Below are 16,499 nucleotides of genomic sequence, written 5' to 3'. Positions count from 1 at the left end.
ATGAGGGTTCAGATTTTTGCCCAATCAGCCATTTTTAAGCGGTCTGCAGCCATGCACTTGTGTTTGGTCATGGCTATATACCATTTCTGTGGCCAGATCAGGCAAAAATTGTCACCTCTGTCTGCACCCTGAGTGTTTGCCATCATGTGCATCAGGATCTGGCACCTACAGGAGTCCAAAATGAATGACTAATAATTATCTCATTCATAGTTTCTTCAGACTGTAAAATAAATATTGAAATTCTGACTTCCTACAAGAGTTATGGCTAATGATTTTGATTTATTAGCTGTCTGTAGGGTAAAATGACATCCAAATTTATTTTTACTTCCTTTGATATTCTTTCCTGTTCAGTTGTTCTACAAAGTTCACACTTTGTCTTGGTTTAAATCCAGTAGAAAAAAAATGTCGGATTTGTTAAGAAATTTACACAAAAATAGCCTAACAAGTATTAGGCAGACAAATGCATTAAAACTGGCATATATGGACAGCAGGGAGCTGAGCAGGGAGGGAGGAATCTGCATGCCATTGCTGTTGTCCCTAGCCAAGCTGGGCTTCTTGCACAGCTGCCCCCCACAGCTTCCAGCTGGAGTGGTCTGACTTCCAGATGAGACAGGCATGGGAGAAGCCCCAGAGCTGGTCCTGACCTGCTCCTGTCCCACACTGCAAGAAACAGCTGTGGTAGTACACAGGTTCCTCCTTCCAGCCTGCTTCAGCCAGCAAGAGAAACAGTGGGGAAGGGGAGATGGGCAAGGAAGGAAGAGCTGCATGCCACTGCCACTGTCCCTAGCCAAGCCAGATACAGCTGCTCCCCACAGCTCCCAGCTTGAGTGGTCTCATACTCAATTCTAAGACAAAGCTTGATTTTTCCCATGTTGAATGGGGGAGAAAAAAACCTTGTCTTTGAATCAAGTAAATAGGGTACATAGATTTTATGGTGTATGTGTTAGTAAGAACTGCTATAAACATCAAAGTAAATTAATAAAATAAACAGAAAAGTTTGGTTTTCCCAACTAATCTTTGTTCACAATCTTGTTTTTAAAAAGGCTTGTATACTCTAACCTATCTCTCGGGGGAAGTTTCTGTTGTTCAAGAACGTACTAGGGACTTCTAAAAAGGATATGCTCAAGTACTTTTTTGACCAAGGTTTAAATGACAAATCATCCCAAGGCTTATAAAGAATACTAAGCTTACTTTTCTCTTTTTTTCCTTTCTAAAGGAGTAACAACAGTCCTTACCATGACCACCTTAAGTATCAGTGCCCGCAACTCCTTGCCAAAAGTGGCCTATGCAACTGCCATGGACTGGTTTATAGCTGTGTGCTATGCCTTTGTGTTTTCTGCACTGATTGAATTTGCAACAGTCAACTATTTTACCAAGCGAAGTTGGGCATGGGATGGAAAGAAGGCTTTGGAAGCTGCTAAAATCAAGGTGCTTGGTGTACCCTTTCTGACAGCCATAAGAAAAAGCCCTGGGACCCTGTTTGAAACCAATAATTGCATGTATAATGTGCACCTTCGCCATGAAAAAGATTTCTAATTAACACGTATTAAATGGTCACAGATCTTTAGATGACAATTTACAGGGTATACTGATTTCTTATGTTCAATCAGATACAAATTTTGCCATGTGTGGAAAGTGACCACTTCTCTCTCTCTTTCTCCAAGGCTAGGGACAGGCATTACACATGAACTGGCTTAAGAGAGCAACAACTGCTTTAAACATGTAACAGAGCATAAGCTTAGTGCACATAAACCAGATTCAAAATGGCTGAAACTGGTTTAAGATAAATCTGGTTGAATGTAGTATCAGACTTAATTGAGCTGGGTCAAACCAGTTTATGTAATGTCTGCCCTAGACCCCTTCCTGGTTTAAATTAAAATAGAGTCCCCCAGCATCCCAGATGATTTGCAGCCCTGGGTGGGCTGAGTTGGGCCAGACTGGGCTGGGCTGTCTGCTCCAGGGAATAGGGCTGGCCCAGCCCCTCCACACCTTAGCCAGAGCTCCAGTGGAGACTGCAGATACAGCAGGGTCTGCCTTGCTTCCCCTTGCCCCACCTCCCCTTGTCACTTGCAGCTCAAGCAGGAATCCCCCCTCCTTCCTTCCCTCCCTCCCTCCTATCTCCCACAGCATGAACCCCAACCCCATGGACCCTAGTCATGTGGTATGCTAACTAATGCAGGGAGGTGTCTGTGTATGTCCAGTGTCTCCCGGTGTCTCCAATTTCACTGGGACACAAAGACAGAACAGTGTCCACTTCAGGCTTTTTGGAGCTAATCAACAGGTCAACTGGTAATGTCCTCTGTTTCTTCCTTGGAAAAAGTTGTTTAAGAAGAGCTTGAACTAAGAAGAGAGGCTTTTGTTTTGTTGATGGACTGATAAATGCTGTGTTATTAGCCCCCTGCTGGCTCCCTCTCCTGTCAGGTTTGCAGATAGTATGAAGAAGCAGGGAGAGGGAGACTGAAAATCTCAGTATCACCAACAGATGCGTGCACTGCACTGAACACCCCCACTTCACCTCAGAGTGCTAGCCTGGGGCTGGGGGCTGGCAACACTCACACCTGTTGAGCAGCAAGTGGGGAAAAGCCTGGGACGATTCAGGTAGCATGGGGGTTTACACCCCTCCCTAATCAAAGTGTCCTGCCAGGGCCTGGATATGCCCCGCTAAGCTCAGCACTGTTGAAGGGAAGGGAGGGCCTTCTCTTCTACAGTGCTCTAGTGCCCCCTGCCTTCTAGCCTGAACCACTGCAGGCATGTGCCTGCATTTCTTCAGTCCAGAGGAAATCTCTGTGCTGTTGCAACCCAGTTCAGCCGAGCTAGGTTAGACTAACCTGTGAAGATTGAATCAATTCAGGCTCAGGCTCAGTCTGTCCCTAACCCAAAACTTCCATTAGAATGTTAAGGGAAGCCTTCCCGAAAACTAGACAACTAGCCCCCAAATTAGAAGTGGTCAATAAAAAGAGAATTTAGTGAAATAAGAAGTTACCAGATAAATGTGTTGCCCTATTCAAAGATACTTTTTCAGGCCACTTATATCATATTCTCAAGATACAACAACCCCAAGGAGCAGTTACTCAAGATGAAGCAGTTTTCCTAACAGCTGAAAAATGCCCTCTCAAAAGAGAGTGCCTTCATTGGGAATAGGCTGTATCAGTGGCACAAACCATGGTTAGATGACCTCTAAAGCTAAAGCTGATTTAACAGATCCCTTTAAAGAGTACAAGTCTTAAAATGACTGTGCTATATTATAGTGGATTTTTATCACCAAAATTAAGGATGTGAGCAGACATAACATAAAATTAGTGCCAGGTAGTGTCCATTTCTACTTTCATTGAAGTCAATGGCACAGTTCTTATTGAGTTCAGTGGGTCAGGATCCTGGCACAATGGCCAGAAATTCAAATATATATATGTAAATTGCAAATTGAAATTCAAATATCCTAATACTACTAAGTTTTACCAAATAATCCCACACTGAAAGTTTGTATTTTATCCCTTATGAGATAACTGTACAAAGAAAAAGTAGAAAGGATCACATGGTTTAATAACAAATTGCCTCCTTTGGTGTATGATGTCATATTTGTAACATGGCAGCTCTCCCAAAACACTGATATCCCAGTACCTTTAGTTCACCTAGGCACACCCAAAGTAAACTTCACATTGATAAAGGAATCTGTGAATTTATATGGTAATCTGGATTCCAGTCCTAGTTCTTGTTCAGCATTCATTTATGTCAATTGAAGACAGTAACGGATGCATAAGAGTTCTGCTGGGAGTTGAAATAAGAACAAAAAAGGATAGTTGTTAGCATGATGTCTAATATCCTGAGAACATATTTTTATTTGTAAAAACACTATATCATGTTTCCTTATTTATGTTACAGAAGAAAGAACGTGAATTACATGCAAACAAAGTGATTAATGCCTCTAGCACTGGAAAGACGATTCCCACACCAGACATGCCAAAGGACTCAATTCCATCTGTGATCTCAAACAGTGCTTCTGCTCCAGTGAAACCTGTAGAAGAAAAGCCTCCTGAAAGCAAAAAGACTTACAACAGCATCAGTAAGATTGACAAAATGTCTCGAATTGTTTTTCCAGTATTGTTTGGAACTTTTAACTTAGTCTACTGGGCCACATATTTGAATAGGGAACCCGTTATTAAGGGGGCTGGTTCTCCAAAATAAACTGAAGGACTCTAAAACCACATGAGCCATAATAAAGCAAATGCTACCAAGGAGAATTTGAGATCCAGAAAACTTTCTATATTTGGGCAATATTCTTCAGGAAGTTTTTGCATGTGTAATAATATGTACAAATTATATTGCCTTGATTGTTTCTACATGTAAACTCAGATGTTTCAGAGACAGTTACATTACTTACTACAGCAACAGATCTTTCTAGAAGAACAGAAGACATTGAATATGGCTTCTTTGCTGCTCAGTATCTTGCATTGATAGTTTACAAAGAAAATAAGTTCTATTTTTTAAATGTTAACATGTATTGCATATCTGTGGGTTTTATACTTCAGATATACATACTTCATACATACATAGGCTTAATGTATATTTTACAGAAGTGCTCCATTATTGTCATTGGATCAGATATTATGAATAATACAGGTTGTAAATGTAAAAAATATAATAATAATAATAAGACTACATATGTCCACCCTTCCTCATTCAGAGAACTACATTGCTCCACAAATAAGCCTGCTGGGTAAGATTTTCAACTGCTGGAAACTGGCATAGTAAGCTGAATCTTTCTGGAACAACGCTGATTTACACCACTTAAGAATCTAGGTCACGGATTTCAAGGAGACTGCTTGAGGGGTATAAATAAAAGTGGCAGAATCTTACCCCTAGGGGAAAGAATAAGCTATTTTTATTTATTGCTGATAATTCTCATTTGTTATTCCAAAATTAGACATCAATTGCATGAAAATATCTTTAAAAATAGATTAGGAACATGTTTGTGCTGATAAAACTTTAATAACAGCAATGTGCATTTTCACTAGAGTACAATAACTGGAATTTGGATATCCTCCCATGGAGAAGATGTTATATGAGATGATATACATAATAAATAATTATCATAATTATGGATTAATTATTTCTTATTCCCAAAAATGAAAAACAACCAATACTAAAATAGATGACAAAAAAAGAAAGTTATGCTTCATGATAGAGAGGTTTTTCAGCACGAATATTGCCATTTAGGTCTTTGCACTGTTCATATGAAAGTTTTATAAACCAACTTGCTGCTGCCAGCGTGTTTTGCTTTGATAATGACTGAGAAAGTATAATCTGAGTTTTCAACTTTTTCCTTAGAAGTCTTTCATTGCTCCAGTAGCTTTTGTAATTACTCTCAATGTTTAAATAAAAAATACATTCAACACATGGTTGCAAAATGTCATCCTTTACTAAGTTACCATTTAAAGGGAAAAAATGTGCTGTGCATATTTTTTTAAGATTTAAACCAATTAAAGGCCTATCCTGGCAAACATTTACCCAGGTATAACTTAATGCCCATCAGTACTTTCATGGATGCTCATACAAGTACAACTAATGCTCATGAGTAATTTCCATGGGACTACTTATGCAAATAGAGTTACTTAAACCAATAAGCATTTGAAGAGATGGGTTTTACTCTGTATTGGACACTACCTCTCTGGTATGAATCTTTGTGTGCTCGGGTGGGGGTAGCTATGAACTTGCATCATTACATTTCTACTCTCTACTTCTTCCTACTTGATTTATTTTTAAGTTTGTGCTGCACAGAGAGAAAGGGTGCAGAGTAGGGAATTAGGCAGTTTTTCTTCCTCCTCTCCATTTCACCATCCTGAAAATCTTGGGGGGAAAAAAAGATATATTGCTGTCGCTGTTGCTCCTGCTTTCCCATCTTTCCTGTAGAGCAGCAGTTCCCAACCTTGGGGTTGCAATCCCATTGAGGTTGCAATGATAAAAAATGGAATGGCAAAGTTGCTCATCAGTATTGACTGATGATGATGAATATGCTTCCTGTTTATAAATATGCAACTCTCATACAAGGCAGTTATTAGTCCATGCATGACAGTTGCAATGCTGACGCAAGGTGCTTGTACATTACTGGAAGTTGACATCATGTTGGGGTCACGATGCATCATTTTGGGGTCACAGACAATGTTCCCTCTAAGGAGTGGCATTCTGTGAGCGCGCTGCTTTGGTTCCGCCTCCCCTTTTCAGTGCGGCGTGGGACACTTACAAACGGTAAGCTCCTCACTCTTCACCAGGCCAGGCAGCAGAGTCTAGAGCCTGGGTGGCGGAGGGCTGGAGCCTGGGGGGTGGGGGCTGGAGGGCTGGTGCCTGGGGGGTGAGGGCAGGCACCTGGGGGGCTGGAGGACTGGAGTCTGGGGGGTGAGGGCTGGAGGGCTGGCGCCGGCTGGAGGGCTTACTCATGAGCCTGGGGGGCTGGAGCCTGGGGGGCGGGGGCTGGAGGACTGGAGCCTGGGGGGCAGGGGCCTGGGCCTGAAGCCTGCCTGCCCTGAGTGAGGCTCCACTGGGAGCTGGAGGCTGGCAGGGGCTCCGCAAAACTGCTCCGCTCCCCTGCATCACCTTGGGGAGTGAGGAGGCACATGGCATCAGGGCCGGGGAGTGGAGCACTTCCCGGAGCTGGCGGAGCAGTTCCCTGGGGCCAGCAGAGCCCACGCCAGCCCCTGCCCCAGCCTCCATCCCTGCCTTGCCTCACCTTGGGGAGAAGCCTTTGCCTGCCCCGAATGAGGCTCCACCGGCTCCTGGGAACTGCTCCACGGGCTCCTCCAGTTCCATGAAATGCTACATTCCCTGGTCCTGACTCCACGTGTGTCCTCACTCCCCTAGGCCATGCAGGGGAGCGGAGCAGTTCCCCAGAGCCGGTGGAGCCTGCACCAACCCCCACCTCCACCTAGGTGAGGAGCTTACCTTTACTAAGTGTCCCACACCACAGCCCAGCTCCATTCCCAGCAGGTGTACAGCCTGAAAAAGTTTGTGCATGGCCAAACTTTTACTCGTGTGCAGCCACGCAATCGTGCGCACCTTAGAGGGACCCTTGGTCACAGAACATTTCCAATATTTAAATGGGGCCATGCTGAGGAAAAGGTTGGGAACCCCTGCTGTAGAGAATCAGGAAGTTACAAGCCAATTATAGGAATTGTATTTCCTGTGGGTAAAACAGCAGTGTGGCAGCTAGAAAAGAACCAGTAGAGTGACGATCCACAGCCCAGTGTTAAAGTCCTTGTTCATATCACTTTCTCCTTACTCCTGTGTTTTGGTACCTGTTTGCACTGCTCTACAGAGGGAAATGTATTGAAGATTATGAAGTAAGGGTAATCCTGCAAGTGTCTTGTTTATAGCTATACTATAGCTATAGGAAGCTTGGTGCATGCTCTTTCTTTCACACTTCATGGGGAGTAGCAACATATTTGGAGTCTAAACTCCACAATGCTTCCACCCCCTCATACAGCATGGGATGGTGACCAATGTGGGCTTCTGGTTCAGTGTCTTCATTTTTTATTTATAAAAATAAGCCCTGTTTACCACTGTGTCTCTGAACCATCTTCCTAGAGCACTTTTGTTAGAGCACCTAAAATGCCTCTCCTAATCTTGCCATAAATATGTCCAGGATTAGGACCTGCAATTCCTAATTTTAATTATAAAGTTTCTTGGACTTTGTATGGGACTAGTTTCTTGGACTAGTATTTTAAAAGTCCAACAATTAACAAACTCAGGGTCTGATACCACATTCATTATTTACACACATTGAAGGCATATATACTTGGTTAAATTAATAGCGGTTTTCTGTTCTTGATGTTAAAGGATTAAAATAATGATTGAAATCATCAGTATTGCTGAGATTAGATTTCTTTCAAATTTTAAATTTAAATTATTTTGAGAGTATTCAAATGATTCCTCACGTTCTTTATATTAACATCATAAAAATTAAGGGCAGAGTAGGAAAGAAGATAGATTACATTAAATGTTAAAGCATTAAAGCATTTTGCTTCATTATTTTAAGGGTTAAGTCTGGCTTAATGAGCTAGCATTCCCTGCTGGGTTCCAAAATAGTATTTGCTCAGCCACATTTCTTCCAGTGTACACCTGTGGGGAATTTGACCTTATCTTTCCAGAGATTCCATATAGATACGTTATTTTTTCTTAATGACGTTTTGTTATATTGCAAATGAAACACATTTTTATTGAGCATTGCAACATATGAAGTACTTTATAAATGTGATCAATGAATTTTAAATCACTACATTTTGAGAAAAACCCATTAATGTGTATATAGTGGTATATCAAAAAAACCCAATAAACCCCAAGACAAAAAAATCTACACAAGTCTCATGGCTCATTGGACTTGTTTGGTTAAGACACATCAGTGTCTGTAGCCAATGGCACACAGGAAATGATGGATTAGCACCTTTAAATCTCTAACCCAAATGATTGAAGAGATAGATACTTTAAACAGTTTCAACACCAAAACCCTGTCACATATGGAATATATGGATGTTGTTGTTTAATCGCTAGTAATCGGATCAAAATAATACATCACAGAAATCAGAATACTTTCTCAAGGAGCTCACCAGATAAAATATATTTTGGATTTTTGCATCCTATATGAAGCTCATATGAAACTGAGAAATGTGTTTGGGAAATAATTAGGACTGTCAATTAATCACCATTAACATGTGCAATTAATGCAAGAACCAATTCACGTTAATTTTTTTAGCATGTTAATTGTGCACATGGTTTTGGAGCCCACACTCAGGTTCCTCTTCGCTGCAGTCAGCATTGCCTCCAGGCCACCCAGTGGGGCAGTGGTGGCAGTGCAGAGAAGTGGCAGAACAGCCCGGGGAACAGGCTCCAGGCTGCTGCAGCAGAAAGGCTGGGGGAGGGCACACACACTAGAGGTGCACCAATATATCGGTGCCATGTCGGCACGCTACATGCAGGCATGCAGCTACAACATGCATATGGCCAGGAATATGACCTGGCGATGTGTACAGCAGTACCTAGCAGGTGAGTATGTGGAGGAGGAAGGGCAGGGGGTTGAGGGAAGGGGTAGATTGAGGCCCTCACAGTGAGGGAGGGAGTGGGACAGGGCAGGGGCCAGGGTAAATGGGTCCCCGGGGCTGCGGTGGGAAGTTGGATGGAGCCACAGGAGGCTCATGTAGCAGTTCCGGCGGGGGGGACAGCTCTCTATTGTGCATGCACCCCCAGAAGAGGTGTGGGAGGCATGTGCCCCCTGGATTTGTGCATGGGTCAGAGGTGGGCTGTCCATTGAGGGCTGGGGCTCTGTGCCCTGCTGCCTTTGCTCAAAGAGCTGCACAGTGCCATGTGACTCCTGCCACTGGGCAGGCAGGGGGTGCACAGTCAGTGAACAGCTCCTGGGGCAAAGGCAGCGGGGCGCAGTTCCCCAGCCCACAGTGAGAAGCTCGCCTACACCTTGCACACAAATGTGAGGGGCACATGCCTCCCATGCCTCCACTGGGGGTGTGCACAGTGATGGGGAACCAACCTCTCCTTCCCCCATGCCCCTACGTAAGCCACTCACAGCTCTGTCCTGCTCTCCACTCAGGGCCCGGGGACCCAGTCACACCAGCCCCTGCCCCACTCCCTCCCTCACTATGACAGCCTCAATCTATCACCCGTCCTTTCTCTACCTCCCTCCTCTTCCCCTCCACAGACTTACCTGCTGGGTGCTGCTCTATACACCACTAGGCTGCATTCCTGTAGGGGTACCATATTTCCAGTTTCAAAAAAGAGGACACTTGTGAGGGGTTCATGTGACTGTGGGGGAGGGGAGGGCAGTAATATGCCCATGCCCTGCCCCTCACCCCCAAGCCGCAGTCCCCACCAGCCCTACTGCTACCCCTCACTCCCAAACTACAATACCCTGCATCCTGCCAGGGGGGTCTCCCCTCCCCAAGCTCCAAACTTCCCTGTGGGGACCCCTCCTTGCCTGGCTTCAAACCCAACATGCACATATCCACAGCCCCCTACACCTTTATTAATTCCCCCCCAAACACACACACACACCCCCAACCATACAAAGTACTTGCATAATTTTGCATCATTATGAGTTTTTAGCTGTGCAATTAAAATCATGATTTATTACAACTATTTTTTTAATCGTGCAACTAATCATGTTTAATTTTTTTAATCGCTTAACAGCCCTAGAAATAATATGTATGAAATACTATTATCTCCTAATTCAACAAAACTCTTCAAACTTTTTTGATAAATATAGAAAATTTACAAAAAAGTTCAATTAAATCATCATATTATTTGGCTTTTATACCTGAGGGTAGAGTGGTACTTTGCAAGTCACACATGTATTTGTTCAAATCTGGAAATTAATGTCTTTTGAACTGTAGTCTATTTCTCTCATATTTTATATTGGCTAGAGTGGAATGTCCAGATAAGGGACCTAAACTCTCACCTAGCAGTATTTGCTTAAATTACTTTAAATTCTTTCTGACTTCCCTGGGTTTCTATTTCACTGTCAATATTTCATAATGATTTGCAACCTCTCATTGACAGTATTTTGCCTTCCGGTATCTCGATGTGAATATTTGGTCATTTATATCAATCTTTCAGTTTAATTTCTACAAATATGACTAAAGGTAATTCCATTATTATCCCACTTTGGAGGACTAAGTTGGTGCATACGCACTATGTTGATATTTGCACAAAGGTGAATTTAATCCTTAATGAGGTCAGGATTATTAATTAAGAGGTAATTAAATAAATATTTGAAGTGATTTTCAGTTCCCATGCAAGTCAAATCAATCCTTTTCAGGTTATAAATAAATGGTGAATATATTCTTCCATCTGTGTTACCTGTCTACTTCAGCATTTTAAAAGTACCAGAATCCAAACTGATAACTGTATCATACTATTAATATAATTAGAGTTAATTAAATTGTATAATTAAAACTTTTGTTTCCTTAAAAAATAAAACCAATCTTAAATCCTTCCAAAAATACTTGGAAGATGAAGTCTGGGAGAATAAAGTTTTGTCTAGAATGAATAGGAGCTCTAACTACTGAAATCAGTTGGTATAAATTTTATGTATCTTTTATTGTTATCCTCATGCCAGTTACCAGAGCAGTCATCAAATCTCAAAATTTGTTATCTAAACATGAAAAATGGAAGAGCCTTTTGGAAAGACATTGGGCTTTAATTGCACTACTGACTGTGTGTGTGTGTGTGTGTGTGTGTGTGTGTGCATGTGCAAATGAGTGTGTATGTACATGCAAACACATGTGCATGCACATGCATGTGTGCATAAAAAAATGCTTTCTCCTGTTTTTTTTTGTACTTCAGATCAGATTTACTTCCAGGGAATGCTAAACAATATTAGAATAATTTTGGAATAAGGTCTGGAAGGTGAAGAGGGATAAACATCCTTGGGTTTGAGGATAAAATCTTGTTGTGTATTAAAAGTGGATTATGTAGAATCACACTAGCACAAAGAAATCTATGGGTATGCTCACAGCATTGTTTAATGAAGGACTTCAGAAGCAATGATACAAATGATGAAGTTTATTGATGTTGAGAAACAATACGAAAATGTAGCACTCACAGGTGTTATGAGAAATAGAGATGTAAGTCCATTGTCTGAATAAGACTGACAATAGATTTGAACCTGAGTCTGTCACAACATGGGTGAATGCTCTATCAGACTTGCAGGTAGTTTGTAATGATACAGTCATTGCAGATTTTCATAGATAGAACTTAGACACCTAATTTTGGGAAAAAGGAGGTGCCAAACTTGGACAATCAATTGAAGGAGTTCATACAAGACAAAGAATGTAGTTAAAAGAAGGAAGAAGAGGGGACAACATGAAAGAAGATAAGTAAGAAAGAAATAGACTGATATTGCTAACATTTTAAAGAGCTGAGTGAAAATGGACTTTTGGGACTAATCCAAAGTTTATTGAAGGTAATAGGATGACTCACTTGGACTTCAGTAGGTGCTGAATCAGGACTATTAGTTTATTTATTAAAATATAAGTGAACATTAATGATGATAGATTCAGAATGATGGAAGTGAAGCACTAGATCATGAAGTTATGGTCAAGTAGAGAAATTTGCTGCCACAGGATACCATTTAGTTAAACACATGAGAGAGGGTTTTCAAAGAGCTTGGTTATTTAACGGCTATTTATGATAATTGCATTTCTACTTAGATACCTAATACAGGTAATCAAATCCCCTCCAAGCTGAAAGAGGATCCATTCTGGATACCAGGAAGGAATTTTCTCCTTATATTGACCATAGTGTATAGCTGGCTGGGAGCAGTAGAGGGGCTTCTGCCCTACTCCAAAGCATCCTTTCTAGATGCCTCTCCTATTGATGCCTCTATCCATTGTCTTGAACAATGTATGTTCAAGTGTATTTCATTGTAACACAAAAATGTGCCATGTTAGCAGCATAGTTTCTATTTGTTTTACATAATTGTAATGTCCAAAAGCTAATCAGGACCTGGCCCCATTTTGTTGTATTGTGAAGGCCTTTTCTACTGAGGGCTTAATCAGTAAAAATTCAGCAGAAAAATCTTAAGGCAGATACTGCATCCATACCAGGGCTTTTGCTGGCATACCTACAAGACAAAAAACAATCCCCCCTGTAATTCATACAGCTATGTTCACAAACCCTTTAAGGACAATCCTGACTGAAGGCATCCATTCAGAGAAGGCAAAAGTCCCCTGCATCCAATAGTTTGAATAAACTCATTTAGAATAACATGTGAGAAATAGATGGAAGAAACAACAGGATGGAGAAGAAAGGGCGGATGAAGGAATCACTGGCAAACCAATTACTTTGCTGTCATTGCCATGGCAGGATAATGGCAATGCCCTCAACTTGCCTGCTTTTACCTGGATCTGTGCCATTTGTTCCTGGATTTGTGCCATGTAGCTGTGTGTGAGGGTGCAACATGGCAATTTTAGGAAATGCTTGGGTCCAGTAGATTGCTTTCGATTCTATAATCCCAGTTAGCAGGTATTGTATATTTAATTCAGGAGAGAATGGGAATAATAAAAGACTGATTTACCACTTCTTTACTCCAGGTTGCTGCAGTTTCAGTGATTTTGATCAGCTGAGGCTATGGAATTACTAGAGCAATGCTAGAGGAAGGCAATGATAAATCAGGTCTTCAGTGCCCACTTACAGGGACAAGCTGCAGCCTGTGACAGTGCTGAAATAGAAACCATAGGTAAGGCATTACCTCAGACAAGCTTTCAAGCTGCTTCCTCTGCTATATTGGGAAAATGTTGCAGAAAACAACCAGTGTGGCTGCTGTTACAGTTGTTATCTATGGCAGTTCTCAAATATTTCATTTTCTTTGCCACTCTTTGGAACGCGTGCATTGTCCTGGAAACCACCAGTAGCTGGCCTATAACATTTTCAGGTGGAAACCACTAGCTATGGACTTCAGGGCTATGCAGTATCAAAGGCATCTCAATGGATTAGTACTTGATTAGTGTCAGAGACTGGTCCTCCCCTTGACGTGGTATAACTTTGAAAGGTTTAGGGGGTATTATGGTAGTTTAACACCCCTTAACTAATGATGGCTCCTATTTTAAGTGCCTTTATGATGTTTTTAAGGCAACCTGTGCCAAAACCTCAAGGCTCTGGGAAGGGCCGTCAGTGAGATTCCTCCTCAGCACCCAGCTGCTTCCCTGTCATTTTAATTGACTATCCTTCATACACTTTCGTAGTGGACAGATAAGTCCCGCTCTGAAACCACAACTGTCCAAAAAGCTGCTAAAAGCCACTTCTGGCAGCGCTGAGGTGGATGACACATCTCCTACCTACAGCACTACACGCGGCTTGCCCCTCTCCAGCTAAATCTGGCTGCAAAGGGAAAACAAGCAAATACTTTCGGATACGTATTTCTCCGATCAGCCGCCAGAGGATCTCGCAGCCAAGGAAGAGCCGTGCAAGTAGCAGCTCTTCCTTCCTTGCCAGGAGAAGAAAGCGACACAGCGGGACCTCACCTCCCTGCCAGCGAGTAGGACAGCCATTCAGGAAGGCGTCGCGCAAATGGAACAGGGTGAAATCCGTCTGCATCTCAACCCTGCTCCAAAGCGAGGGGGGCACTGAAGCTCTGTATTATTCTTTTGCAAGGATTGGTTTTCTCCGAGGGTTTTTTTTTTTTTCCGCGCAGGGTGTATTTAGTGCCTGTACCACGGAGCCATCTGTCCTGCCTGCCTGTGCTCAGGGGGTGGGGCAGTGCCAGGGCGGGCGTCGCTCTCCTGGGCGCTCCGGGAGCTGTCCACATCCCGGGTGCTGAAACGGGGAGCGCCGAGCTGAAAGCGCGCATGCGCACACAGGAGGGACAACGGGGAACCCCTTCCACTTTCATTGTGCAGCTGGGAGAAGCAAGGTTTCATTTCCTTGTGTGTGGCGGTGATCTCATTTAGCTGGGCCAGGCCACAAAGACCTCTCACGAGCTCTTCCCGACTTCCCTGCTGTTAATTATTGCAGACAACTGTATACCAGCTCCAGTAAACGACTTGCTGTGCAGTCTGTCTGCTTTCATAGGCAACCAAGTACGGTCTTGCTAGAGCACTGTTTTTTCGCTTTGTTTCTCCTCTTGACTGAGCTGGAAAAACTGTTGCTGGACATTGTAAAAGCTTGCTTGCTACTCTTTCAAAATCGTCGGTGACTTTATGCTGGACTTTGCTAAAGTGAACTTTAACCGTATCGTTTTATTTCAACAGGAAAGACAAATCAGAGAGCCTGAATACTTGTATAAAACCTGCTACATGATCTCATGGTGAAGGAAAACCCATATTCCCCTTGCTCCCAAGAGAACAATTGTTTCCTTTAGTGAGTTTACGCGATGCTGTTAAATACTTTCCCGCCATAACGTGCACTTACACCCTCTGTCTTAATTGGCTTCATACACCTGGAAGACGGTTACTGATCTGGAGAGAAAAAAAGATGCCTAAAATTCATGAAACCTTGCAAACGAAGCATGTCAAGCCATTACAAAAGTAGGCTTTTCATTTGAATAAACATTTCAAAGGAAAACCTCAACATAGGTATTATGAATTGTAAGGGCCCGGCAATAAAAAAGAGCCTACATTTGAACTTCTGATCTCCCTCCTCCCCGCATTATACATACATACACATATTTATCTATATATAAAACCAGGGCAGTCTACAGTTGCACTTGGTTCCCCTACTGGCGACATAAGAGCTATGCACGTTTTATATAACAGGCGATTTGTATTAATTTACATTAATTGCAGTTAAGTAAAGTCAACAAAAAAGAGAAAACTACTAAATAATCTGTTAACTGGAAGTGTCGTTTCCAAAAAATGTTCATCACTGGAATTAACTGCCTAGATCATGTCGGATTTCCTGTAATCTGTAGCATTCAAGCAATAAATAATTTAGGGCACAGAAATCCTTCTATCTCTGTAAATAACTACTTTTAGACTTCACATATAGGCTATTCTAATCGCAAGATTACAATTTTATGCATAACCCCGTTTTGCACTTAATGGACATTTTGAAAGCCCTTTAAGAGGGAAAGGAAAGGATCAGGCTTTAAAATTTGACTCTCTCACCCGAACAAACTTGTATGGGACTTTTTTTTTATCTACGTGTTTGCGTAAATGACAGCGCTGTCTTGGTTTGCACTCTGAAGTAGTGAGGGAGATGGCTGTTACTTGGATACGGGTAGTAAAAAGCTAGGGAAGTCAATAAAAGCACTTTAAAGGCAGTATAATAATAGAGGGTGTTCAGATTATTACTTGGCTTGAATACATTTTGGGTCAATCTTACTTCCCAACTCTCATTTCCTACCAGCAGAAAATAAATAGTTTAGAAGTACCCATTGGAAAAGTCGTTCTTTTTTAAAGCTGGGCTGTCTGCTGTGTTATCCGCTCCAACATCTAAACCACCTCTAATCACCTTCGATAATCCTGAATGGGCAATCAGCCGGCCCATTTGGGACCACAGCTGTCAAGCAGGCACGCTGAATGCCCGCTTGGGCTAATTACCCTGGAATTCCCTCCCAGCAGGACTGCATTATCGGGCTCCCCTCCCCCGGGCGCCTGGGGACCCGGAGGTGGCAGCCTCGGGATCGGTGCCACCCTTCTCCTGATTGCAATGGGGAGAGACCTCCCCGCGAGTGCCAGGCAATGCACAGCGATGAAGCGCCGGGCTAGCTCTTCTACCGCCCCTCAGCAGTTATCAAGGCGCTTTTCCTCGTGAGGAGCAAACCAGAGGGGATGGGTCCTTGCTAGTGGGGATGGATCGAGCCCTGGCAGAGCAGCTCCCTAGGAGAAATTACCCCTGACACCTGGCCGCTAACTGCACCGGGGATTCTCCTCCTCCCCCACTTCTCCTGGTGTGCATTGTTACGGAAGGGGGTGGGGGAAGGCTGCTCGGACACCTGCTCCTGTCGGACCACCCGGGTACCTGTTGGTCAGTGCTAGGAGGCAGGGTGCTGCTCCACGTCCATC

The 16,499-nt window shown here is 42.9% G+C and overlaps 1 protein-coding gene across 1 annotated transcript in view; it reads left to right on the top strand.

Moving 5' to 3' along the window:
• Nucleotides 1-5,281, top strand: part of GABRA5 (gamma-aminobutyric acid type A receptor alpha5 subunit) — a 95,878-nt gene extending 90,597 nt beyond the window's left edge. The window contains exons 8-9 of the mRNA XM_006017061.1: nucleotides 1,217-1,428; nucleotides 3,880-5,281. Of these exons, the coding sequence (XP_006017123.1) occupies nucleotides 1,217-1,428; nucleotides 3,880-4,182 (515 nt within the window). The 3' untranslated portion in view covers nucleotides 4,183-5,281. The remainder of the gene's footprint in view (nucleotides 1-1,216; nucleotides 1,429-3,879) is intronic.
• Nucleotides 5,282-16,499: the final 11,218 nt, after the last annotated feature.

The sequence above is a fragment of the Alligator sinensis genome, unplaced genomic scaffold (assembly GCF_000455745.1).
Source record: "Alligator sinensis unplaced genomic scaffold, ASM45574v1 scaffold144_2, whole genome shotgun sequence".
Classification (NCBI taxonomy): domain Eukaryota; kingdom Metazoa; phylum Chordata; order Crocodylia; family Alligatoridae; genus Alligator; species Alligator sinensis.
This window is presented reverse-complemented; position numbering and strand designations above follow the sequence as displayed.